Below are 27,488 nucleotides of genomic sequence, written 5' to 3'. Positions count from 1 at the left end.
CAGGGGCCATAGGTTTCACTAGTGGCTTCTCTCAAGATAGCATAAGTATTACGGTGGGTGAACAAATTACTGTCGAGCAATTAATAGAAAAGCGAATAATTATGAGAATATCTAGGCATGATCATGTATATAGGCATCACGTCCATGACAAGTAGACCGACTCCTGCCTGCATCTACTACTATTAATCCACACATCGACTGCTATCCAGCATGCATCTAGAGTATTGAGTTTATACAAATAGAGTAACGCCTTAAGCAAGATGGCATGATGTAGAGGGATAAACTCATGCAATATGATGTAAACCCCATCTTTTTATCCTCGAAGGAAACAATACAATACGTGTCGTTTCCCTTTCTGTCACTGGGATCAAGCACCGCAAGATTGAACCCAAAGCTAAGCACTTCTCCCATTGCAAGAAAGATCAATCTAGTAGGCCAAACCAAACTGATAATTCGAAGAGACTTGCAAAGATAAACCAATCATACATAAAAGAATTCAGAGAAGATTCAAATATTGTTCATAGATAAACTTGATCATAAACCTACAATTCATCGGATCTCGACAAACACACCGCAAAAGAAGATTACATCGAATAGATATCCAAGAGAATCTAGGAGAACTTTGTATTGAGATCCAAAGAGGGAGAAGAAGCCATCTAGCTACTAGCTATGGACCCGTAGGTCTAAGGTAAACTACTCACACATCATGGGAGAGGCCATGGAGTTGTTGTAGAGGCCCTCTGTGATCAATGCCCCCTCCGGCGGAGCTCCGGAAAAGGCCCCAAGATGGGATCTCTTGGGTACAGAAGGTTGCGGCGGTGGAAATAGGGTTTCGTGGTGCTCCTGGATGTTTGCGGGGTATATGGATATATATATAAGAGGAAGAAGTAGGTTGATGGAGCAACGAGGGGCCACGAGGGTGGAGGGCGTGCCCAGGGGGTGGGCGTGCCCCCCTGCCTCGTGGCCTCCTCGATTGTTTCTTGACGTCCACTCCAAGTCTCCTTGATCACGTTTGTTCCAAAAATAACGCTCCCGAAGGTTTCATTCCGTTTGGACTCCGTTTGATATTCCTTTTCGGTGAAACACTAAAATAGGCAAAAAAAATAGCAATTTGGGCTGGGCCTTCGGTTAATAGGTTAGTCCCAAAAATAATATAAAAGTGTAAAAATAAGCCCATTAACATCCAAAATAGATAATATAATATCATGGAACAATCAAAAATTATAGATACGTTGGAGACGTATCATCGTGCTGACGAAACTCTCCCTCGGCCTCAGCTGAATCAACAGTACGAGGGACGTCATCGAGCTGTACGTGTGCAAATAGCGAAGGTGCCGTGCGTTCGGTGCTTGATCGGTTGGATCGCGAAGACGTTCGACTACATCAACTGCGTTACTTGACGCTTCCGCTTTCGGTCTACGAGGGTACGTAGACACACTCTCCCCTCTCGTTGCTATGCATCTCCTAGATAGATCTTGCGTGATCATAGGTAAAAAATTTGAAATACTCGTTCCCCAACACTTAGTAAGATATGCCACAATAGTTTCAGTTTCATAATCATGGAAAGGATTAGATTCAACCAGAGTAATCAGCTCTGGGTCAACAGAGAATTCATAATCCTTATCGTCAATAAAGATAGGTGAAGTAGCAAACTTAGGATCACATTTCATTCTAGCATTCAGAGATTTTTCTTTATACTTTTGTAGAAATTTCTCTAGATCATATCTATCATTGCAAGAAAGAATATCTCTAGTTGCTTATTCACTCATAACATAACCTTCCGGTATCTTAGCCAATTCATATCTAGGAAGGCTAGTTCTAGCAGGTGTTTCAGGAGGCTCGGTTTCAAGCTCATCATCAGATTCAACAACATCATGTTGTACAACTCTAGCAATTTGTTTATCAAGAAATTCACCAAGTGGCACATCATCATTATAAAGCAAGGTAATAGCATCATCATAAGCATCATTCATAGTAGAAGTAGCATCATCAATAACTTGCGACATATCAGAATTAATAGCATGTGGTAGTGTTGCAAGTTTACTCATAACAGAAGGTGAATCTAAAGTAGAACTGGATGGCAGTTCCTTACCTCCCCTCGTCTTAGAGGGATAAATCTTAGTCTTTGGATCCTTCAGATTCTTCATAGTGATAATATGGTAATAATCCCAAGTGACTCAACAAATATAGCTATGCTCCCCGACAACGGCGCCAGAAAAAGGTCTTGATAACCCACAAGTATAGGGGATCGCAACAGTTTTTAAGGGTAGAGTATTCAACCCAAATTTATAGATTCGACACAGGGGGACCCAAAGAATATTTGAAGGTATTAGCAGCTGAGTTGTCAATTAAACCACACTTGGAGATTAATTATCTGCAGCAAAGTGATCAGTAGCAAAGTAGTTTGATAGTTTTGATAGTAGTGACAATAGCAACGGTAATAGTAACAGTGATAGCAGTAGTTTGTAACAAGTGTAACAGTGATGATAGCAGTAGTAACTTAGCAGAAACAATAAGGATAAATTCGTAGGCATTGGATCGGTGACTTGTTGGATGATATTCATCATGAGACAGTTATAACCTAGGGCGATACGACACTAGCTCCAGTTCATCGATATAATGTAGGCATGTATTCCGTAAATAGTCATATGTGCTTTATTAAAAGAACTTGCATGACATCTTTTGTCCTACCCTCCCGTGGCAGCGGGGTCCATATTCGAAACTAAGGGATATTAAGGCCTCCTTTTAATAGAGAACCGGAACAAAGCATTAACACATAGTGAATACATGAACTCCTCAAACTACGGTCATCACCGGGAGTGGGCCCGGTTGTTGTCACTCCGGGGTTGCCAGATCATAACACGTCGTAGGTGACTATAACTTGCAAGATCGGATCTAAAACATGGATATAATGATGAATTCATAAACGGTTCAGATCTGAAATCATGGCACCCGGGCCCAAAGTGACAAGCATTAAGCATGGCAAAGTCATAGCAACATCAATCTAAGAACATAGTGGATACTAGGGATCAGGCCCTAACAAAACTAACTCGATTACATGATGAATCTCATCCAACTCCTCACCGACCAGCGAGGCTACGAAGGAATTACTCACTCCCGGTGGGGAGCATCATGGAATTGGCGATGGAGAAGGGTTGGTGATGACGAAGAACGAAGATCCCCCTCTTCGGAGCCCCAAACGGACTCCAGATCTGCCCTCCCGAGGAAGAACAGGGCTTGGCGGCGGCTCCATCCTGTGGATCGCGATAATTCTTTCTCCCTGATTTTTTCCTAAAATAATGTGAATTTATAGTATTAGGGGGGTCATCAGCGGGGCCACCACGTGGGTACAACCCACCTCGGCACGCCAGGAGAGGGGGGCGTGCCCTAGTGGGTTTTGCCCACCTAGGGGCCCCTCTCCAATGGGTCTTGGCTCCAGAACTTCTTATTATTGGTATAAAAAATCCTCAAAAAGTTTTGTTCCATTCCGAGAACTTTTATTTCTGCACAAAAACTACATCATGGTAGTTCTGCTGAAAACAGCGTCAATCCGGGGTTAGTTTCATTCAAATCATGCAAATTAGAGTCCAAAACAAGAGAAAAAGTGTGAGAAAAAGTAGATACGTTGGAGAGGTATCTCCCCTCCATAGTTTACTCCTCCGGTCATATTGTCGTAGTGCTTAGGCGAAGCCCTCCGCGGATCACTTCATCATCACTGTCACCACGCCGTCGTGCTGACAAAACTCTCCCTTGACACTTTGCTGGATCAAAAGTTCGAGGGACGTCATCGAGCTGAACGTGTGCAGAACTCGGAGGTGCCGTATGTTCGGTGCTTGATCGGTCGGAATGAGAAGAAGTTCGACTACATCAACCGCGTTGTCAAACGCTTCCACTTTCGGTCTATGAGGGTACGTGGACACACTCTCCCCCTCTCGTTCCTATGCATCTCCTAGATAGATCTTGCATGAGCGTAAGAAATTTTTTAAAATTGCACGCTACGTTCCACAAAGTTCAATCATTTACCGCACAAAAGACAGTTGCAAAGGCGAAGACTATATTTTCTTTCTCCCTAGCAAGCAAGACGGTCAGATCAGCAGGCCAGGGCGCATGGGAGCCAGCGCAAGGTGGCAGACACAGAAGAAATGGTAGCAAAAGAACACAAAATCATTCAGTGGTTGCTAGTAAAGCTCTAGGCCATGTAGATTTTAGGACTTGTTTTCTCTGCCTATATATTTGCTTTCTGCTCAGACGAAAAGAAAATATGCATTGTTCGCCAAAAACAGCGAGTAAACTTGCATTCATATAATTACTTGAGCATTGCATGATGAACAAATGAATGAAAAGAGGAAAGGAAAAACCAATAACACGACTAATATAGACCGTTGCCCTGGAACTGGCGATGGCTTAATGCCATTTGTTTCTGCATCTCCGCATAAACAAATCACTATCAGCCATGCACAGGCCATCCCAAATCATTGTGTACTCTTACCTTGCTTGAGACCTGTACTATATGCTATTACAGTAGTCTTGCCATTTCTCATATTTCACTTGTTATTATAACAAACTATAATAGTTAAGAAAAACATGTGGCTTGTAAATATAGAGAAGCCAGCTTTACCCACAGTTGTCAATTGAGTGAAACAGTTACTTTCACCGTCACATTCATAGGCAGGGAGCAGCCACATCCATGTTACAGCAACCCAAGGTAGACATAGCATGAAAACAAGAACACCATAGACATGACGACAACTGCCGGGATTTAATTCGACAGATCTCGGATAGGGGGTCCCTAATAAGGATATTTCCTTTGCCGTGTACAACTGGACATGCTTTCGACTTCAAATTGAAGCGCGGATGACCTCGGGACGGCAACGTGAGGATGTGCTAGAGGTCATGAGAGCGGAGCCAGTGCTGGAATGCTGTTGAACATGCCATAAGTCAGTGATGCTTGAACTAGAAACCATAGTTTACCTAATGTATGAAATAGAAAACTTGGACCTATGAAATCTTGAAGGATCATGTGATTTTTTTTTTCTGTTGCAACGCACAGGCACTTTTGCTAGTATAGCTAAACTATAAATTTTCCATCTCTCGTGACAACTGAATTAATTAAGGTTGGGGTTTAATTACTTGCAAGCCTTCACACCCATACAAACAGGGTGAAGAAATCCATAGTACTACCGGAAATACTCACTCCTATATCACTTGTCAATTTACGATATGTGTCGAAAATGTGTGAGGAAGCGTGTGTAGAACGGTAATCATCGTTGTTATCTCCATTAAGTCTTGAAAAGCGTGTGTAGTACGTGTCAGACCGAGTGTGGTGGCCGACACGAGTGTGACTGGAATCGTTTACCTCACGCTTTTCTTTCCTGTTGCTCCTACTATCCGTCTGTTTATAAGCAGTATGCATGCGTGTTTAGCTGCCGATCGAATAAACGCAAGGGGACACACTAGCTAACACGGTCTCATGGCACAAGCGCCGCACGTCGTCATGCTCACGAGCTCCGGTGCCGGCCACGTCCTCCCGGTGTCCGAGCTGGCGAAGCGCCTCGCCGTGCGCCACGGCTTCACCGTCACTATCGTCACTTACGCCAGCCTGTCCACACCCGGCCACTCCTCGCCGCTCGCCTCCCTCCCGCCGGGCGTCTCCGTCGCCGCGCTCCCGGAGGTGTCCATCAGCGACCTCGCAGCCGACGCGCACTTGGTGACCCGCATCCTCACCGTCATCAACCGCGCCCTGCCACAGCTACGCGACTTACTACGCTCCCTCCTCGGCCTCCCGGCGGGGATCACTGCCTTCATGACCGACATGCTCTGCCCCGCGGCGCTCGCCGTCAGCAAGGAGATGGGTCTGCCTGGGTACGTCTTCTACACCTCCAGCCTCATGTCGCTGTTATCGTTGCTCTACACGCCGGAGCTCTCCAGGACCACCACCTGCGAGTGCCGCGACCTCCCGGAGCCCGTGATGCTCCCGGGGTGCGTGCCGCTGCACGGCGCCGATCTCGTCGAACCCGTCCAGAACCGCTCCGACCCCGTGTACGAGCTCATGGTCGACCTCGGTCTCAACTACCTCCTCGCGGAAGGCTTCATCGTCAACACCATGGATGCGTTGGAGCACGAGACGCTGGTGGCGTTCAAAGAGCTTTCTGACAAGGGCGTGTACCCGCCGGCGTACGCTGTGGGTCCATTCATCCGGCGGCGGTGCCCCGACTCCGACGAGGTCAAGCACAGCTGCTTACGGTGGCTGGACAACCAGCCGGACGGCTCTGTCTTGTACGTGTCCTTCGGCAGCGGCGGCACGCTGTCCACGGCGCAGACGGCCGAGCTGGCGGCTGGGCTGGAGGCGAGCGGGCAGAGGTTCCTCTGGGTGGTGCACCACCCCAACGACAAGGACAGCAGCGCGGCCTACCTCGGCACTGCCGCTACCGATGCCGACCCGCTGAGATATCTGCCCGACGGGTTCGTCGAGAGGATGAACGGTACAGGGCTCCTTGTGCCACTGTGGGCGCCGCAGGTGGAGATCCTTAACCATGTCGCCGTGGGAGGGTTCATGTCTCATGGCGGATGGAACTCCACGCTGGAGAGCGTGGCGGCGGGCGTGCCGATGGTGGCGTGGCCGCTGTACGCCGAGCAGAGGATGAACGCGGTGATGCTGTCGTCGGATCGGGTGGGCCTGGCTTTGTGGGAGAGGCCTCCCCTGGGTAAAGACGGAGCAATTGTCCCGCGAGAGGAGGTGGCGGCGCTGGTGAGAGAGCTTATGGAAGGGGAGAAGGGCGGCATGGCGCGGAAAAAGGCCGATCACCTCCGGGATGAGGCCGAGATTGCTTCGGCGGCAGGTGGGTCGCAGGATCGAGCTCTCGCGGTAGTGGCTGGCATGGTTTCCTTGCATCGGAAGAGCCACGGTGACTAAAGAGGATGCTCCCTAGTCTCCCTAGTTGCTCCCTAAGGTAACTGAATAAGAAGCATGGTGGCTGAAGTTGTTTCTTGATTTATGTTGTATCGATTGCTATATGTGTATTTTACATTTAAATATAGAATAATACTTTGTTCTTTGAAGATATTATTATCACATATTGTAAAGATGGAAGCAATTTTCAAATTATCCTAAGGGAAAAGAAGTGGGAGGATCTAAAATTACTTGTGTCATAAAATCATAATTGAAATGATTAAGGTCAGTGATCAGGTGAGTAATCAAATCTAAGCCAGCAATAGCGAAGGGAGAGACTTTGACATCAGAAATGACAGTTTTTTTACATAGATCTTTTTATATTATCAACATACATATTTCAATATTTTCTATGTGCCCTTAATAAATCAGCAAAAACAAAATGCAGAAATGCCAAATCTGATTACACTCTAGATGTTCAGATTACATGTGAGACCATAGGTGAAATAGGCTAACAGAATGGCAGACGAATTGAAGAAGGCATTTATTCTAGAAAAATAATACTCCCTCTGTTTATTTTTGTAAGACGTTTTAGACATTTAAGATAACACCTAAAACAGTTCAATTTCAGCTGTCTAAAAGGCCTTACAAAAATGAACAGAGGGAGTATAAATAGTGGATTTGGATTCTTCATATTTACTGGAAAAGAAGAAAGTAGAAACACGCCTCCAAATGGTGCGGCACAAAAGTAGAGGAACCAAGGGTGATTGAGTGCAATCCTTTCCAACGACATCTGCATAGATCAACAATGTAGTCAACGTATAAAGAGGACTCCAACTATCCATGTACGGTCAAAATCTACTATCACTTTATTGAATATAGGAAAAGAAACCATATAAGTTTTCATGGTAATATCACCAACTTTTCTAATTATCATACGGGACACACAACATGCTCTCCTTTTAATTATCTATTTGCTTATTGCTAATTTTTTTACCATGAAAATGTGAATAAAACCACGTCATCCGAATTTAGAATTTTATCCTTACCTTGATAGAAATGAAGATATTATGCCAAAATTTCAACCTAGAATAGCCCAATGAATATCGTCATCAAAATATAATGCATTGAAGGCACGTGGCAATCACCAACATCAATTTAATAGCCCCATAAACCGATGAGGGCGTTTGGCTCCAGGGTGCATACCGCTATTGATTACTAGTATGAGATGGCAATAATCAAGTGCACTTTTATAGTGCAGACACATGTAACTACTCCTGCGATAATACACTAAATTATTGCATAATACATGCACATGCAGCTAGTTAATGCGCCTGGAATGATTGATACATGCAGCTTCTTAATGCCCTTTTACACGCTCTAGTTACATTACACAATGTGATTTTTCTACGGTCATTTTGAATTTGTGAACCTTGTTTTTGGGTTATTGGAGTGACATTTGTTGGCTGAACTACAATGCAAATACAATGGTTTCACTATAATAATGATAATGTTCTCTCTTAGTGTAATTTTGTATGAGAGAAACTCTTAGTGCAATTGTTAGAGTGCTACCTTTTGAGATAATTGATTTCCATGAAAATTCATAAAGTTTTAAACTTAACACTTGGCATGGATATTTGAGAATTCCATATAAAAATTCATGTAATTTTAATTGTGCAAGTCACTGGTATCATTTATCTTAAGAAAACTCAGGTTTTCGTGGCCTCAATTCCAAAGAATATTTCAACAACAATTACGTATTCTGAAATTCAATAATTTATTGGATAAGTAGCAATTCCAAGAAAATTCATTGTACCAATTCCGAGGAAAGTGGTACTCTTGTTAAAAATCAAAGAATTCACACTCAAATTCCTGGATTTTTCATTGTACTAACAAAATGTACCATATATCTCGTGATCTCATCGGCAAAATGGCTATTATTGATATGCATGATGAGATCCTTGTCTGTTGATATGCATGTACACAAGTTTGACGTATTTTAGAAAATGTTAATGCTCACATGCATGAAGTTATTGACATGCATGTTGGTGGAGCCCTTGTCAATTGCCAAGTCACATGTCCACTAGCAATTAGCATTTGATGTACTTCCTCTGTTCAAATATATAGGGTCTAATACGTTTTTGAGATTACCTTTAACCATGTGTTAGACCAATAATATATTATGTGCATGTTACACAATGCATACCATGAAATTTGTATATGAAAGGGAGTTTCTAATGGTATAATTTTTATATCATACATCTCATATACTAATAATTTTATCAATGGTTAAAGGCTACCAAAAAACATACTAGGCCCCATATATCTATGTGTGTGTTCGCGCGCGTGTGTGCATATATGTATATAGGAAATACATCTTTAAATAAAAGTTGCGGTCTATGTATCCGGAAATCGAATTTGGATCTCGGGAGCACATGCTCCTGCGCACTGAAATAATTCAAAATAACAAAAAAATCCAAAAAAATTATGTATTCATAGTCACATCCAAATGCTACCAGTAAATTTTTAGGCAAAAAGGTTAAATATTTTGGACTGTGCAAAAACATTTTGATATATTATATGTTTTTTCCGACATCATATGTAAAAGTTATAGCCGTTTTACTTTTTCATAACACTTTTTTGCAAAACATGCCCAAATTTAAGTTTATTAATTTTCCTAACTAGTAGATGTAGTAATATAACTACATCTCTCAGGATTTTATTTTTTGAAGTTTTTATCATTTTCTTTTTTTTTCAAAACTGAAATGGCGATACACCGCGGGGGGGGGGGGGGGGGGCCTTTAGTCCCGGTTCATGTCTCAAACCGGGTACCCTTTAGTCCCGGTTCATGTCTCAAACCGGGACTAAAGGTCCCATTTGAACCGGGACTAATGCCTTTAGCCGCTTAAACCGGGACTAATGCTCACATTATTCCTGGTTCGTAATGCAACCGGGACTAATGTGTATATTGAGCTGTGACCAAACCCCTGTTTTCTACTAGTGTGTCACTCTCATTTAGTCCATGTCCAAACACAAAATGTCAAGTTATGAAATCGATAACGGGTTTGCAAGTGAGCCATTAGGGACAAGCTAGGGCCAACATGTGTTTGAAGGTACATCCGCAAGAAAAGAAAAGAAAAAAATGTGTTTGAAGGATTAAGAGCGGGAGGGAGAAAACGACCTGAAACCGAAAAGAACACAATCTTTTTTGGTGCTGACTGAAATTACTAGACACGTGTCAAGAACTATGTGGACAAGAAAAACGACGTAAACCAAATTGAAAAGCGGATGACTGAAAATTAGACACTCCCTTTGTTGAATCAAGACTGAAATAAAACAAAAGATTGCCGGAAATAAATGCATTTGAAACTTTGTCAACTGGGCATTTCAAATGTTTCTAAAATACATTAAATCATGACTGATATTTATATCATGAAAATTATGTTAAAATCTCTTGATTGTCTCTGAAATTCATTGAAACAAGACTAAAAAATGAAAAGGCCTGAAAATGAACGTATTTATTTTTTTATGAAAAGTTTGTTCAAATGCAATTGAGACGTTACTGAAACAAGACCAAATAAAATGAAACGTATGTAAAGATAAATGCACTTGAACTTTATGAATTGTGAAACGTTTCTTGAACAAGATTGGAATAAAATGAAACATGCTTAGCAATAACATGCAAAATTATGTTTCCTTTGAGAAACAAAATAAGCGACGATTTAATCGGCAGCTAAAGTCCTCTTGATACACAATCACATCAACTCAGTAGACGTCAAAATGACTACACGATCAGCCAAACATTTGCAGCAGTGCGCCCCTACATTCCGACGTGCGTGCCGGCCGGAGTACTGCTCGCCTCGCCGTCGACATGGTAGGAGAACCATGTGCCCGTGGACGCGGAGCAGTAGCACCCGGACGCGGCGTCGTAGTAGTGCCCCGTGCTGCCGCTGTAGTAGTAGCCCGACGACGGATCGTACACGTAATCACAGCCCGCGACGACGCCGCCGGCTTCCTCCTCCGTCGTCGCACCCGAAGCATCAGGCTGCGCTGCAGGCGGTTCAGGATTAGCTGCGTGTCCACTGGACGATTCCGCTGCGGTCTTCGAGCCGGCGCCGACTGCGTCGTCTCCGAACATGTCCACGTAGTAGTCACGGGTCGCGGCGGCGGTCTGTTGGTCAGCTTCGTCGTCTTCTGGAGCCTCACGCGCCAGGCGGCGACGGCGACGCGCGTGCTCGTAGTCCCAGGCGCCGCGCTCGAAGGCCTCGCGGTCGTCCGTGTACGCGTCGAGGTCGCCGCGCCGCACGAGCTCCGCGGATGCCTCCATCAGCTCGTCGAACGCGCGCCGCGCCGGCTCGTCCATCCCCTTCCCTCTGCCACGTTTGTCTCCCTTGAGCCTCCGCAGCGCACGCGGGACCGTCTCGCCGGGCTGGAGGAGGCCGGCGATCCGCTTCTTGATGTCGAAGACGGCGCGGGAGCCGACGACGCCCTCCAGGATCCTCTCGTCCTCCTCCTGCCTCTGCATGGCCTTCCTGGCGCGCTTCGTGGCGGCGGGGCCGGGGGACTCGCCGTCGACGTCGGTGGCGCCCAGCCAGGGCTCCTCTTTGTTCTTGGTGCCGCCCCGCGCCGCGCGCTCCACGAAGCTGTCGCTCTCGTCCAGGAACCCGGTGTCGCCGCGGGTGCCGTGCGAGGACACGCCATCAAGATCGTCATCGTCGAGGAAGTCGTAGGCCGCGGCGCCGTCGTAGCGTGGTGCTTTGGAGGCGGCCTTGGCGTCGTCGTCCTCGCCGTCTCCGGCGGGGCGCTTGGTGCGGCGCGGCGGCTCCATAGGGTTTGGTCGGAGAGAAGAGACGACGAGAGGTTGGAAGATATGCCGACGTAGTCGTGTTGGTGCACCCATCGGATTTGTTTTGGACTTACCGACGTAGCGAACCAACGTGGCGCATCATCATTTTTCTTCTCCGAGAGGAACTGGGCCTGATTCGTGCGCCCGTGTCCGTCTCACTCCCCCATTTCGGCACATCATTCAGTCAAACATTTCTAGCGGCGCGAATCAACCTGTGGTTGAGTTGGTTATGTAGACAATGGTATCCTCAATCCATCAGGGTTCAAATCATAGTGCTCGCATTATTCCCGGATTTATTTCAGGATTTCCGGCGATACGCTTTCAGTGGGAGGAGACGTTCCCGTCGACGACGAGGCGCCTACGGTGACTTCGTAAATCTCAAGATGATATGCCAGCTCAGTCTCTCGGAGGTGCTCATAGGGGTAGGGTGTGCGTGTGTACGTTCATAAGGGTGAATGTATGCGCATGTATATAAGCGCTTGTGTCTGTACTGATGCTCAAAAAAAAACATTTCTAGCGGCACCCACAAGCCAATGAGTGGACGACACCTCGTTAAGTATCCCTCTGTTGTATTTGATTCCTTTCCTAATTTTGCACGTTGGTATTTTTCTTATGAAACGATGCATATGCATGGTCTCCATTTCTCTCTTTTTTTTCGAACTCAAGTACAGATATGGCACATTCACTCTCTCTGCTTGCCCTCCCTACGAACCCATTTTTTTATTTTCTGTTTATCAGTAATCATTCATTTCCCATAAAAAAAAAGTTTCAACCGTTCATATATTTTAAAATGTAATTTCATTTTTGATTTTTTATATATTTGAAACCTTTGATGCTACATTTCAAACACATTTAAATTTCGATCCACTTATTTCACTCACCTTTTTTTGTAAAAATGTTTATTTGCGAAGCAGGTTACTTAAGTGTGTGAATCCGATATTTGTGAAATATAACTGAAAAATATTTTGTAAATCAATCAAAATATGTGAAGTTGCTTCAAAATCAGAGAAAACTAATTTTCCGAACTAACTGAAAATGGTGTTCCAGAATTGAGTGAACTAAGGTTTTCTGAAATGCGTGAAATCACTTTTTGAAATGAGCAAAATCACTTTTTCAAGTGAGTGAATAACATTTTCACATTTTGATACTAGGCTTATGTCATTTATTTTAATTTTTCATATTTCATAAAAGAATGAAGGAGTGAAAATCAAAGGAGTTACATAAAAAATGCAAATATGCTTTTTCGAAATGGGTGAAATCCACTTCTTTTAAATGAGTGAAATCAGTTTTGGAAATGAATGCAATTAGTTTCTTTTAAATAGTGAAATTTGTTTTCTTAATGAGTGAAATTAGTTTTTTGAAATGAGAGAAATCATTTTTTGAATCGAGTGAAAAAAACTATATGAGTGAAATAATTAAGTTGAGTCTTTTGAAACAATCAAAATCACTTTTCTGAAGTAGTGAACATCGTAAATATTTTTTATATGCTGGAATATAATGAGTATGAAATAAGTGAAATCGGATGAAATGAATATATTTTTTGAATTTAGTGAAATCAGTTATTTAAAATGAGTGAAATTAGTTTTTTTTAACAAGTGAAACTAGTTTGTCACATAAGTGGAATTGAAATATGAATTAAATAATAAATTCAAACTATTCAAAATGCATCCAAGATTATTCTTGTTTTAAAGGTCATATTGACGTGAATTCAAATCTATAAAAGTTTTAAAATCAAAATTTGGTTCAGAAGTTATCAGCAATTCAAAGTTTCACCACCAAACTAAACTGCATGCCTTTTGTTTGTATGCATACCTTCAGCAAAACATTTCAGTACCCGGACTCACCACACCAATCTTGATGTCGAGGCTGGCGGTCGATGCATTGTCACATACTGCACTAGTAGAATTATCAGTTTCCACGGCTCACTCCCGGGCTCGCTCTCATGCTCATCCATCAGAAGTGAAAACCACACTGTTGGTTATTTCGAATCTCGATGAATATGAAAAATTGACCAATGAGCTGAGAAAGCATATACCCGCAGAGTAAACTTATCAACTTTCTGTCATTACCATCTTCTCTAATGGTGTTTCCTTCATTGCACTGTATACTCTGTTGTATTTCTTTTTTTCGACCAAGTTGGATTTTATTGACTTAAAATGAAGCATCAAGCGGATACAAACACAATGAGCACACACCCGTCCTCTGCATAGATAGAATTCACACAGTCAAAATCAATGCACACACACAAATAAACATGCCGGCAAAGAGCACAGTCATATAAGACAAAAACTATATGCCTTATCAAAGAAAAGGAAAGACAAATTCCATAGCGATCAATAAACTACAGCAACAACCATATTTGTACCAATTATCTGTTGACACCACAAAGACAACGGGAAAAGTTTTTGAATGACAATCCCTTCATGAATGGAATGATGCTCAAGCATCACCACACCGGATCCAACAACTAAAGGCCTGGTTCTAGTTTTCGCTCTGAAGAACAAGTCTGAGCATATCCAAGCAATTAATGCCTTCAACAAGGTAATGACACAAAAACATCGCCATTTCTAGGTCTAACAAACTCAGGTCATACCTAGGGTTTTCACCCCGGAGCTCGAGACCAGGCACTCGAGAAGCGCCAAATCAAATTCAATCATGTGTTGTCACTACCACTTTTTCGTGATCCCAACAACTACATGCGCTAGGCTAGAACTCCCACCGCCCCTGCAACAGAACCATACCCTCTACATCAAGCCGCCGCCCATAAATTGCATCTCACAATCAAAGGAAAACTAGCTAGAGCGAGAGCCGTCAAAACCAACAGTGGAGCCTTTGGCTCCCTCCCACATACGTGTCGCCGGTAGTAGCCACTGGATGTGAAGAGATGACCCCAACAAAGACTTCGATGTCCACCGCAATCCGCAGATCGAGCAGCCTACCGTGTCGCCAAGGCCAGATCTGAAGGAGAAATCCTTCCAAATCCAACACCGACAAAACCGTTCGCTAATTTGATCGGACGTGACCACAAGCCATAAAGGAAGCGACCAACCCCAATCCTAACAAGTAGTTGCCACTGAGAGAGCTGCATGTGCCCAACACGGTGGTCTAGAGGGAGCGGTAGAGGACCGGAGGACCGGTGGCGGCGAGAAAAGGAAGGGCTGACGGGAGGTGGTGGCAGCGGCTTAGGGTTGCTCCTCGAGCCGCCAAGGGAGACGAGATGCGGTGACTATTTTACATGGCCTGCTTCGCTTGTTCTCTAGCTAGGAACACCCAAAAAGAGGTACTAGTAGTAATCATTCTTGAGGAAATCGTTAACCGGTAGCTGCTCGGTTGGTTGGCGAGTAGGGGATTAATAGGCTAATCGGCAAGTTAATCGGCCATTTAATCAATTAATCGGATGATTTATCGGTTTATCGGCTACTCGGTGACCCTATGAGTAGGGATTAATCGGCAAGTTAACTGGTTAATCGGATGAATTCTTGAACAGGGGTAGTAATTGGCTTGGATTTCCTGATTAATTGAATACCTGGTAACCTTTACGAAATTGAGCCGAGTTCTAATGCATCAAATGTATCCATTGCTTTGTAACACTACTTTAACAAGCTTACCGTACATATTATTTTGCCATGCCAATTTTTTGTTGTAATTTGTGTTAATTGAGCTGTGTTTTCTTTTTGTCTTTTGAAACTTGATTGTGCACGGATGAAGTGTGGCTTGAGAAAGTTGGGGGAGGTATTTCACCGTGTGAAGATACGTGGGATTGTGTCTTACCATTACTATGTTCCCCTAAAAAATATTCTGCGATCATGCCACACTTGCAGTAAAAATTCCCCAAAAATCACAACCAATTCTAGAACATAGCCGTCCATCTTTGTCTGCAAAAAAAGTGGACTAGCTTGTCTTGCGATGATTCACGTCACATGGGTTGCGCTAGCAAGAGTCCTTGGGATAAAAAATACAACCATGATAATTTGATGGACATTTTAAGCTAAAGGCCTAGCCATGAGTATTTGCCCTTGTTTGCAAAAAGGGTGAAAGTGATGGGTCTAATGCGTTACGTTGAAGTTTCCTAGTAACCATTTTAAGCGAAGGGTACAATGAATGAGTTCGCATCCATTTGCACAAATTAGGGGCCTCTTTAATACTTAGGATAACTGGAGGAAGAATGCATGAATAGAAATTTTTTCAATGGTTACATTGCTCATAATTCAGAAGAATGTACCATAGGGGAAATGCAGAGATTTTTCTTTGGTTTTAAGAAAAACAAAGAAATTTTGCGTTCCACCCTAACCTCTCTTTTGCAAGCGTAATATGCACAAAGACCAAGGAAAATGCCATAACTGACATAGTGTATTAACTTAATCTGAAAATTTCATATGTTTTAACCTTAATTTGACTATGCCTTTTAGGATTCCCGTGTTTTCCTATTCTTGCAAATCAAACACAGAATTCGGCAAATTCATGTGTTTTCACCATCCTCTGTTTTGCACATGCAATCCTATCTCATTCTTATGTTTTCTTATTCTTGTGCTTTTGCAATCTCGTGAATTGAAGAGGCATAGTGAAATGGACATGTTCGACTGGTCCATCATCACGCCTGAACTACACACGCGTGTTCCTTCCTGATAATATATACCCACATCACCCAAAGCTCTGGTCATTTGTGTTCATTCTCATGGTTATTTTGCACTTTGCATGTTTTAATATGACTGTCCTTTGGCTGGATATAACTAAGAACAACATTATCCAGTATATCTGGTTGTTTGGTAAAAGTTTCCCAATTAAAAGGTAGGCTCTCGCGAATCGGCTCATCGATGCAAATAATATGGTTAATGGCTCTAGTTTGAGGTTGCAGTTCAAAACGTTTCTTAGAAAGGAAAAAGACAGATAATAGCCGACAAGTGCAATCTACAAAAAGACTTTCAACTTATAGTCCCATAGTACTCGTCATCTCCAATGTACATATTCCTTCAAATTTGGAAAATGGAATATATATATATATATATATATATATATATATATATATATATATATATATATATTCGCCGTTGGGAACATAGCATGCCTGACTACTAAGAAATTCTTTGTGATCATGCCCTGTGACCCATATCTGCACCCCTCTTTCTACTTCGTGCCGAAGCCTGAAAAATGTTATGTTTTGTAACAACATTTCTGCACTCTTGCAGTAAATCCTTTAGCTGCCCCGGCCGAAAGTTGAAACGTATTCTGGAAGACTGCCGCCCATTTTTGGCTGCAAATCAGTGGGCATGACTAAGCTAGTCTTGCGCTGCTTCACATCACATGGGTTAGGTTCCTTGGGATAGCAAATCGAAGCATAAATAGACGATGGACATACATTTAAGCTAAAAGGTCCAGCTAGCTACGAGTATGTGCCCTTGTTCGGGCGAAAGCGGTCCATCGGTTAAGCTTCCAGTAACCATTTTAAGCCAAAGGCACAGCCATGAGCCTGCACTACTCGTTTCCACAAACTAGTGAAAAAGGACGGCCCGTGACCTGTACCCGCATCAATGGCGCGTAGCTAGCTAGAGTAGTGCTAGAATTGAACAGGGGATTGTGCCATGCCGGTTCATATTCGGGGAGGAGGAAGCTTCGTGGAAGTTGCGAGTCCAAACTCACATCGCATCATGTCATCTATAGCTCGATCGAGCTTAGTGTGAGCTTAATCGGGGGCCGGGCAGCTTCCCGGAAGTTGCTAGCTTGGCAATGCTTATAAACGCCGCCACCGCCCGGCCGGCCACTCTCTCACACCGTAACCGTAGCTAGCTCCAGGAGAGCAGAGTCGAGGAACGAGGTCCGTCGCCGCGCGCGTGTCTCCAAGCAGAGGCCGCCGGCCGGCTCTGCTCCAGTCGTCTGCAACTACGATCTTGGACGGACGGCGGCATACTAGTCCGACATCTGTCAGCCGCCGGCACGGCGCACCGGAGGCCCTGCGCGCGCGGTTGCACACAGGTACGTTATTCATCCGGCCTCTGTCCAGAGTTAATTAGTACTGTATACGTACTAGCTGCAGATCAGACAGGAACTTCTTCATTTACATTTTGTACTGGTTGATCTGATTGCTAGCTAACTGGATAGGATTTTATGTAAGCTTAATTAGCTTGGCAGTTAATTTGTTGCACGCATACATGCATGCAGTGGCGGAGCGTGATGAGCAACTAAGAGGGGGTCAATCTTTTTTCAATCCAAAATCAAAATATACATGAAAGTATCTGCGACTAATATCTAATGCTCCATGGCAATAGAATACACCCGAATGAGAACAGTAGAATAGTTTGCATGCTGTCAAAAAAAAAGAGAATAGTTTGCATTGCAGTGTACCATCCTGCTAGGTGAGATGATTGACTGAGCAGTGCATGCACATGCATCTATTATTACTTTTGGTCAGCGATACCAAAAAAAATAAGTATAAAAAATTTAAATACACACATGAAGTATATATATCTGGATTTATCATGCATGCATGTACAATATATATTATTTGATGGAACAAGTTTTTTTTAATCAATCCATTTACGGTATGTAGTACTATTAAATAAACACATTAACTCCAGCCATCATTTCAGTTTCCTATATTGGACAAGTGAAGTGTGGTAGCTGCTCACTGACACAATGGAACAAGTTGACATTTGGGCGCCCATCTTGGCCGATCCTCTTCCAAGTCAACAGGTATTCACTTTGTTGATCAGATCACATATCTATTTTAGAGACGATGACTAGTTGGATGCTTGGTTTTATTTCAATATAAAAGTGGAGCCAGCCTATATGTCTAAACTAAAAAATCGTAAGTTATCTGAAAGAAAAGTATAAGCACAACCAAAATGGTCAATAAAAAATATTGAAGCATACTCCGGGCCAGTTCTTTTGGGCGATTCTACCAGAATCGCTCCCCTCCCCAGCTTCTCCCAGAATCACCACTTCATATATTTTTTACAATCCTAACTAACTAGACCTTAACTAGATAGGATTGTAAAAAAAAATATGGAGTGGCAATTCTGAGAAAAGCTGGGGAGGGGGGCGATTCTGGGAGAATCGCCGAAAAGAACTGGCCCTCCATGGTTTATTCAAGATTCATTTTAACTGGATGTAATGTATGTCGACAATCATAGTTCATATATGATCCCCACTCTTTAGATCTTATCAAATCTGACTTGGATATAGAGTTCGCAACAGGCTCGTCGAAATCCCGACACAATAACAACATATATTTCATTGTTCTTGATGACAGCCGGAGATTAAAGTTCACTCAACATATGTGGATTATGGCACCATTGACTTTCAAGCACTCTTAGAAGGACCCCATGATTTGGATAGATGGCTGAAAGGTACGATGCTTAATTTTTGCGGTCTATTCCAAACTTCGTTAGACAAACAAGCAATTTATCCATGGTTCGATCTTGAAATCAAATAATGTATGATTCCTTGCAGGTGCATTCATTCCTACTTATATAAAGGAGGCAAATTTAACTCACGAGGCAAGATTTCCGCACATCCAAAAGTACAAACTTGCAAAACAATTGAACGTGGCAAATGGCATTGAAAATTTGTTTCATCATTGCAGATTGAACCAACTAGTGGTCATGGCATGAAAATACAAACACCTATGCCCGCTCCACCGGAGGCGTTGCTTGAGAAAGAGGAGGCCCCTGCCACCACGACTCTCAACGGCGGAGGAGGAAAAGAGGCGGAGATGAGAGAGGGAGGGGGCATGTACCCGCCGCCTTGTCACCGGAGAAGCAGGAGGCTTGCGGCCACCGTGACACCGCCGGAGGAGGGGACCGGCGATCTACTAGGTATGAATTATGAAGGCTCCATTTGTTGCAATGTACCATTTTGTCATTGTCTCAAGTAGTTAAACACATATGCTATGTGATTCAGATTACATACCAAAAAGTGGTTGGAGGCATGGAAGTCGTGTGAGAAGTGCACGTGAGAGAGGAACATGGTCGATAAACATAGAACCATGCTCCCGGGACTTGCGCTCTGCAAGTGAAGGCCAAAAACATGGGTGCAAAAGAAACAATGACCATTGGACATCTGAAGAGGTGAAAGAGCTAGTGGATGGTGTATCTGTACATGGGGTTGGACCATGGACTAAGTTGAAGAATGAAAGGTTTCCAATATCAGTTCGAACAGCGATCCACCTTAAGGTATAGTCAATTGGTGATTAATTGCACTAAAGAACAAGCATTGCATGCTCTTTCTGCTCATTGTTTTGTTGTATTTCACACTTTTTCTCTATTCATCTTTTATTTATCTACATATATTTTATTGTAAAAGATGTTAATTTTTATGTGTTTAATCTTTCAGGATAAGTGGAGAAACCTAGTGAAAGCCTTCACGGTCAGGCCCACATCTAAAAATGAGATTTTATATCATAACTTTATCAAACTCATCATGGAGCACCACCGATTTTTCATCTCTTACATTTCTTGAATTCCAGGGAAATGTGAAAAGAAGGATCTCGCCTCGTCTAGATAAGGATTGCGTCGAAAAGATCAAGAGGCTAGCAGCTGATTGCCCTCAAAAATGAAGTTGCACTCGTGAATGCTACACGGAACATCGTACAGTACTTTCGGTGTAGCAGTGACCCAGCAACAAGAGTTCTGTTATTTTTCAAGAACTGCGAAGCATAGGCTGTCATATTAAGTGTGTCGAGAGTAGAGACTAGATTGAACCATCTGGATGGAACAGCTTCTGTCTCCTGCCTAACCGCCCTGTGAATGGGAATAACACTCACTCCTCCGACCTGTTGGCTTGCCAGTTCTGCTACATTGATGTAATTAGCTTGACCTTTCATTTAACACCATGGCACAGTGTGCTGTAATTTTACACACACTGCTTCAAGCAGTCTCACTCACTCCGCTCGAGGAATAATGCAGTTGATAGCTCGAATCGAGCACCTGTGACACGCCTCGACCTGAAGAAGCTTGGTGCCGCTGCCACCAAGCAACAGGTTTCTTCACCACTCTGCTAGTGCCTTGAGCGATCGTGAGGTGCCGGAATGGCTGCTTGTACCTTAAGGCCAGCCAGCAGGCTGAGTAGTAGCTAGGGTAGTTTCTTTCTTGCTGCTGTATGGTGCGGTTTGTTGTTGATCCTGGGAATAATTTTGGTTGATGACAATATCCTGTCACTCACTCAGCCGGTCTGATTGCTTGCACTGATATTCTTCGATTTCATTCATTCTGTAAAAAAACTAAAAAATTGGAGCCAGGATACGGCCCTCTTGATCTTCTCTAGAAAGGAATTGAATCTGTACCCTTGAAGATTTTAATAGACGTTCAGGTCGTTATCGATAAAAGGCTTATAGTTCAGCAGTTACTTTAAATTTTATTTATTTTGCATAAACAACACAATTGTTCAGGTGTAACACTTTTGCTCAATGCCTGAACTTGAACAAATGCTACTATTGTTCATCAGAGTCGGAGACCATGCATTTTGGTTCAATTGCCTAACGTGTGTTTGAGTTACATTTCCACCACCTGATTTAACCGTAACAGCTATATATATACATGCGTTAAAAAAAAAGCACAGCTATACTATATATACACTGTGGCTGGCTATACAAAGAAAGTCTGGATGTGATACCCAGCTACGGCTTTTGCCCGGAGAACATGATGAATGACCTCTGCACCTTGCTGCTGTAGTTGATCAGGCCACAGGATCTGCACAGGTCTTCCAGCTCTCCTTCCGTGAAGAAGTTGTAGCTGCTGTTCACTGGCCCAACAATCTGCAGCACATAGCAGACAAGGTGCAACAGGCTATTAACCTGTCCCATGCAGAAAATAAGTAGTAGAGCTAGACGATCGATGACTTCTTTTACCTGTCTCAGTGGCCTTAGTGCATCAATAGAGAGCGGGCCACTGTTCGTGGGGGTGGATAAGAAGGTTGTCGCCACAAAGACACCGCCGGGCTTCAGCACACGGCTGATTTCAGCTATCTGGTTTTCAAACAGCAGAAGGGGATGTCATGGTGATGAATAAGTTCATATGAAAAGAAAGGTACACAGGTCATCGCATGACGCCCTGTTCCTACACAAAGCTGTCCAAAGCATACTAACTAAGCACTAAACTATCGTGGTTGACTTACAGACACGTTCAGCAGTCAATAATTAACAGAAATACAGAGCATTATTTCCCATGTAATGCCGGGTTTAAACTTTCTGGATTAACTAATTGTTCAGTGGACTCTGATGAATAAAATCGCAATTCCGAAGACACCAGTTTTACTATATCAATTATTAGGTTATCAACTATGTACAATATTAATCAGAAGTGCAAATGAGACAGGTACTATACCGCATTTGAAGGGGATGGCCAACAGTGGATAGCGGCTCCAGCATGAATGGCATCAATTGAACATGAAGCAAAGGGGAGCCTTGAAATATCAGCCCTTACAAGTGCGAGGTTTCTGCAGATGAATACTGCTGATGAATGTTCATAATTACTGTACTGTACTTTAGAACAAAAAGAACGTTCGGAAGTAGTAATAGATTGAAACAAGAGAGTAGATTATCACATTTTGTTCAATTAGATGCTGAACACATAGTGTAGTCTTTTTTGCTATTAAACTAAAATAAAGCACTAGTTCCCACAAAAAATAGTGATGGCCTAGTTTTTTACTTGACGGTTTGTTACAGTTGGATGTTGCATCTTGCATGACAACTATTCAAGTCTTACAGGAAAAGCTCGAAATAAACACGAAGGAAGGCTCACGTGTTCATAGGGGTTTCTTCTTGTTTGATGTAGTCATAGCATTGGCGGAGCATATTCTCAGAAAAGTCCAAAGCAATCACAGCTGAATATGCCCCAGAGCTTGCAAACTTCCTTGAAAACAAGCCACTGCCACAGCTGACATCAACGAGTATACCACCAGCGACTGATTGGAAATAATCTTGAGCCATTTGGAACTGATAAAGTCAACAGAAGACTAGAATTATATGCATATTAATATGAATATTTTCTTGTCATGAAAACTGGAGACAGCGTTTTGTTGCAGCACCAAATACATGGCTCTGACAGATATACGTCTTACTATAAATAGTTTCTCACTGAGCAGTAACAGCTTAAGGCTATGGAATTGAAAGAATGAGACGGACAAGAAATGTACCTCTTCATCGCGGCCAGGGAAGCCACTCCGATTGAAGTTCTGACGCCACCCCCTCTCGTAAAGAAAGGAGACGAGCGGGCTCCTGAACAGCTCAGTTCTAGCAGGCTTGAGTTCACTGTATTCTTTCATTCCTGAGGTGACAGTGAGATCCAAGAAGACATCTTTGCTGGTGAATGACTTGTTGCATTTTGAACACTTGAATCCAGACCTATAAATCGCTGGCCTGGGACACGCGTAGAAGCAGAAACAACATAAATCCTAATCCGGCAACCATGAGAGATGAAGATAATTCATGGACTTTAGACGTACAGGTTCATGCCTGGCGGCCCTGTCCTTATCAGCGGTTCATAGCAAACAGGGCATGCGAACACCTCTGTTTTTGAAGCGTCATTCAGCTCAGTTTTGATCTCCTGAAACTTTTCGCATAGTAAGCGTCAGTTTCACACGGTATGATTAAAGTCCTACCTCGGCATAACATCAAACACCTTGTATGCAAAACATTCACCTTGGCTTGCCCTTAACGAGACTGTAAACTATGCTATTAAACAGGCTGCTTATTTCTGAACCATACACGACTGCTGTTAACAAGATTAGCTCTCTAGTATTAAAAAGTACAAGCTAGATTGCAGAGGCCAGGCATCCTATACATGTAAGGCAACAGAAATCCAGATATCAGCAGGTATATCAACAGAAATCCATGGGAGGTTCAGTCTTTCCCTCTCGTTGCCAAATACCAGCAGTGCACGCCATGAAACACATCACCTCCCCAAACTGAAAAGATCTGCTAAACCTACGCCTATCTCGATTCAGGTGATTACTCTTCAAGCAAATACAAAGCTTGGTTCCTGCCAAAGCCCCGCCTGGGCATAACACCGGACACTTGGTGTGCGACAATCGTTCACCCTTTTTCTAGCACACACAGCGCGTTATCTTGCTTCTCCTGAGATGAGAATCAGCTTGTGGCCTCGGTACGTACCGGGTCGAGGGCGAAGGCCGCCGCTGCGAGGGCCACCCGGCGAGCCGGCAGCGGCAGGCCTGGGCTGCGGCCAAGGCGGCAGGGAACGCGCGGGGGATGGAGCGACGGGGAGGAGGAGCACGAAGGCGCTGCGGCTCTGACCGCGAGCTCCATGGGCGACGCCGACGCGGAGCTGCAGAGCAACTGCAGTGGTACGCTGACTGCAGCCTGGAGCCTGGAGACGCGCCGGCCGGCGAAGGGAAGGAAAGAAATGATCTTTGGCAAGCTCGGGCAGAGGAGAAACAGGGGAGGGGAGACCGGAAGAGGGGTGTGGTGGTGGTGGGCTCAGGCGTGGCGCCAGCCCCGTCCGTTCGCGCCTTGCCCGTTGGGTCCGGATTTTCTTTTTCAGATAAGCGGCACTCGGCGTCGGTCGACCGTCTAGATTCTGGATCGGTCACCTCCGGAGCCCTTGGATTCGGGCAATTATAGTCGTTGGATCAAGTCAACCCCTTCACACGCATGACTGGGCCTCTCTGTTGCATGTGCGCTCCATGTTGAGAAAAGAAAAGGGGGATCATCGGCCCGCATCACAAGTGAGCGTTGGTCTTCGACATCGGAACGCCGGCTGCCCCGAGACAACGAGACGCGGTACCCACCCGCCGCTCGCATCACTACTAGATGCTCGTCGTTGGCTCGTTACCGCTTGCAGCGCCCGTTGTCGCTGCTTCCAGCAATCAAGAACAACTTCATCGCCATCATAGTGCGGCCCACCGCAACATCCCCTCTCTAGCGATCGTAGCATCTGATGTGGCCGATCCCAGCATCCTTGGTACCCACGAGTGGTTGCCGGGACGATGAGGGTGTTGTCTGTTGCCATCAGGACGGTGTCGTAGCTGGTCACAACAACCGCAGACCACGGTTGTAGCACATGTCGATCTCGGCTCCAGGAAATTTGGCCGTGCCCGAATGCCATGGTCGCAACATCCGGCATCGTAGCCGATCACAGCTACCGTTGACCACGGTTGTAGCACCTGTCGATCTCGGCTCCAGGAAATTTGGTGGTGCCCAAATGCCATGGTCAGAACATCCGACGCCGTTGGTCCCAGCACCATGAGTTGCCTGTTCCGACGTCTTGGCCGATGACCTCTGCTCGGCGGTACCAATATCTCTGCCCAGCAGCAACCGATTGTAGCACACGCGGTCGCTGATTTCAGCATCCTCAGTGTGGTGTTGTAACTCACGGCGTCGCCACTAGTAGCATCTGTTATAGTCGGTACAACATCTTGGACTCATCTGGCTAGCACTGCAAAAAGGCATTGGACGGCGCCCCAGTTGCAAATGCAGGGATGGCCTAATTGTGTGAACATATATTTTCTACAAATTTCACTTCAGTTACGTGTGTTGAGGTTGAGGATGGTGGAGCAACGGGCCAGTTTAGCGACCTTGCCGATGGATCAACGTGCAAATGAGCATTCTGTCAAGAATTGAAGGACTAACATGTTGAGGCCCAACACAGCTCACCGTGAGGCCATGACCACCCTCCTCGCCATGCTTGACTCCTGGGTCATCTGGAATGGAGAAACGCTAGAGTCTTCCAAAATAAAGAAGCTATCATTCTACATTCTAAAGCTCATAAAGGATGAGGTCAAGCTTCGGGTCATCGCAAGAGCTAGGCACTTGAGGGCTATCATGCCTCAAGAGTAATCGGTTGATTTTTGTTGTTGTTGATGAGCTAGATATTGAGCCGCTCTTATGTACTCTAAACACCTTTGAATGACGCAAGTCTTTGGCCTCTGTTTAAAGAAAATATCATCCTTCTTTGTCAACTAATTCTGACGGCACTCGTCGTTGTCGTCAAAAGTGGCTTGCTTCAGAGTTTTTTTTCTTTTTCTACTTTGTAAGGGCAGCGTTTTACCTCAGACTTTCAGAGTTTATGGGAGTAGTACAAAAGTTCCCTAGCAGCCAAAAAAAATTGCAAAAGCCGGAGTTCATTTTCAGTTTGCGCTGCCCCCTCTACTCATCCATCCCACCCATCCTTTCAACCGGCAACCACGCTACCAAACAAACTCTCAGAGAGAAAAAAAGGAGGGGACTAGGGAGAAAAATTTCGTTCACAGTTCATCTACTACTCCAGTACTCCTACAAGACAACCGTTTGTTCAATTGCTTCTTCTTCTTGTATATGCACTTGGGCTACATGGGGAACAACCAGGACATTGACTGGTAAACTGAAAAAAGAATCATATACGAACTACCGAGTATTTGACAAAAAACTATCACATTAAGGGTTGCCGTCCCACAGAACTACCATTTTCAAAAAAGTGACTGATAATTATCAAAAGTTTCTAATTTTGTGACTAAAAACTACCACTTTTAAAAAATGACAAGTTTAGACGATTTAAATACATTTATGACATGCAGGACCCACTCGTCAGGGCTGATGTGGCGGCAAAGTCAACTAAGTTTGTTTTGACCATTAGTGTTGACCGTTATGACAAGTGGGGCCCACATCAACCTTCTTCCTCCTCCTCCTCCTCTCTCTCTCTCTCTTTGGTATTTCAACAAACATCTTACGTGCATGGAGGAAAGCATGTGAACTCCGGCCAACGACGGACGCGAGCATGCTCATCCAGCTGCCGTCCCTAACCCCAGGACCAAGCCACACCGCCCCCTCTACAGCGCAGGCGCGCGCCAAAACCATGCACCGCCGGAGGGCCCGAGTCGCCCGTCCTCTCCCTTGCTCGCACGCGAGACGAGCTTGTGCAGCCATGGCGCCCCTGCCTCGACAAAAACTCCGGCGAGCCCTCAAGTTGCTTCCCGCCGCATGCCGGCTTCTTCGCGGCTGCCCCTGCTTTGGTCCTCCTGCTGCAGCGCACCGGCGCACACGTTCTTTCCTCCGTCTAGCGCCTCCGCCTCCACGAACCCCTCCGTCCTCATGGCCGAGCGCCTCGCCGCTGGCCAGCGGCGCGGACATTCATGACCGCGCGCGCTCGGAGCAGGTGCAAGCTTGCCAGCTACCGTCCGCAACATCTGGCCGCCGCCGCTGCATGCTGCTTTCGTCACCGGGGCGCGAGGAGGAGGTCCTCGTCCAGCGGCAGCACGCCGCCGTCGCACGCCTACAGCTCGCGCACGATGGCGTTGAGCACGTCAAGAACCTGACGGCCAAGGGGCGGTCGGGCGAACGGCCATCCTGCTGTACCACGCCGTGTCGGACTACTACTCGCTGCAGCTCCTCACGTCCAACAGCAGGAAGGTGAGCACGCTCGCCACCTCCAACGTGACCTCGCCTCCGTCGCCTCCTTCCCTTAGATGCACAGAAGGTGCTTGTTGAAATGCCTGAGAGAGACGGGAGGAGGAGGAGGAAGGTTGACGATGATGTGTGGGCCCCACTTGTCATAACGGCCAACTTGACGGTCAAAACAAACGGAGTTGACTTTGTCGCCACATCAGCCCTGACGGGTGGGCCCCATCTGTCATAAACGCGTTTAAATCGTTAAAACTGACCATTTTTCAAAAATGGTAGTTTTTAATTATAAAATTTGGGTAGTTATCAGTCATTTTTTTGAATATGGTAGTTTTGTGAGACGGCAACCCCTAATATGGTAGGTTTTTTGTCAAATACTCACAAACTACCTATGCTACTACTTACTACTAGTATGGTACCTTGCTTAC

At 44.7% G+C, this 27,488-nt stretch overlaps 3 protein-coding genes and 1 long non-coding RNA gene across 4 annotated transcripts; 2 read left to right on the top strand and 2 right to left on the bottom strand.

The window, feature by feature from the left end:
* Positions 1–5,410: 5,410 nt before the first annotated feature.
* On the top strand, positions 5,411–7,105 carry LOC125524262 (hydroquinone glucosyltransferase-like). The gene has a single exon (XM_048689340.1). The coding sequence runs from the start codon at positions 5,471–5,473 to the stop codon at positions 6,911–6,913; it is 1,443 nt and encodes a 480-aa protein (XP_048545297.1). The 5' UTR covers positions 5,411–5,470; the 3' UTR covers positions 6,914–7,105.
* Positions 7,106–10,592: 3,487 nt separating this feature from the next.
* On the bottom strand, positions 10,593–11,871 carry LOC125525367. The gene has a single exon (XM_048690367.1). The coding sequence runs from the start codon at positions 11,787–11,789 to the stop codon at positions 10,710–10,712; it is 1,080 nt and encodes a 359-aa protein (XP_048546324.1). The 5' UTR covers positions 11,790–11,871; the 3' UTR covers positions 10,593–10,709.
* Positions 11,872–17,362: 5,491 nt separating this feature from the next.
* LOC125519971 lies at positions 17,363–19,902 on the top strand. The gene is made up of 5 exons (XR_007288382.1): positions 17,363–17,705; positions 18,320–18,422; positions 18,982–19,078; positions 19,182–19,546; positions 19,632–19,902. It is a non-coding gene; the product is annotated as an uncharacterized LOC125519971 (long non-coding RNA).
* Positions 19,903–21,140: 1,238 nt separating this feature from the next.
* On the bottom strand, positions 21,141–24,160 carry LOC125519965 (uncharacterized methyltransferase At2g41040, chloroplastic-like). Its single transcript, XM_048684747.1, has 7 exons — positions 23,839–24,160; positions 23,172–23,278; positions 22,863–23,085; positions 22,469–22,662; positions 22,052–22,163; positions 21,577–21,693; positions 21,141–21,483 (listed from the first exon to the last, which is right to left on the bottom strand). Exons 1-7 carry the CDS (start codon positions 23,989–23,991, stop codon positions 21,346–21,348), a joined length of 1,044 nt encoding a protein of 347 aa, XP_048540704.1. The 5' UTR covers positions 23,992–24,160; the 3' UTR covers positions 21,141–21,345.
* Positions 24,161–27,488: the final 3,328 nt, after the last annotated feature.

The sequence above is a fragment of the Triticum urartu genome, chromosome 7 (genome assembly GCF_003073215.2).
Source record: "Triticum urartu cultivar G1812 chromosome 7, Tu2.1, whole genome shotgun sequence".
Classification (NCBI taxonomy): Eukaryota; Viridiplantae; Streptophyta; class Magnoliopsida; order Poales; family Poaceae; genus Triticum; species Triticum urartu.
The sequence above is the reverse complement of the archived record's forward strand: the minus strand, read 5'-3'. Positions and strand labels throughout refer to the sequence as shown.

Bases quoted from the DNA above. Each gene is read 5' to 3' on its own strand.
- LOC125524262 (XM_048689340.1), top strand. From the start codon at position 5,471: ATGGCACAAGCGCCGCACGTCGTCATGCTCACGAGCTCCGGTGCCGGC.
- LOC125525367 (XM_048690367.1), bottom strand. From the start codon at position 11,789: ATGGGTGCACCAACACGACTACGTCGGCATATCTTCCAACCTCTCGTC.
- LOC125519965 (XM_048684747.1), bottom strand. From the start codon at position 23,991: ATGGAGCTCGCGGTCAGAGCCGCAGCGCCTTCGTGCTCCTCCTCCCCG. The intron at 23,279-23,838 runs GTACGTACCGAG...CTATGCGAAAAG, and splicing joins CGGCCTTCGCCCTCGACCCG to TTTCAGGAGATCAAAACTGA. The intron at 21,484-21,576 runs GTAAAAGAAGTC...TATGTGCTGCAG, and splicing joins CACTAAGGCCACTGAGACAG to ATTGTTGGGCCAGTGAACAG.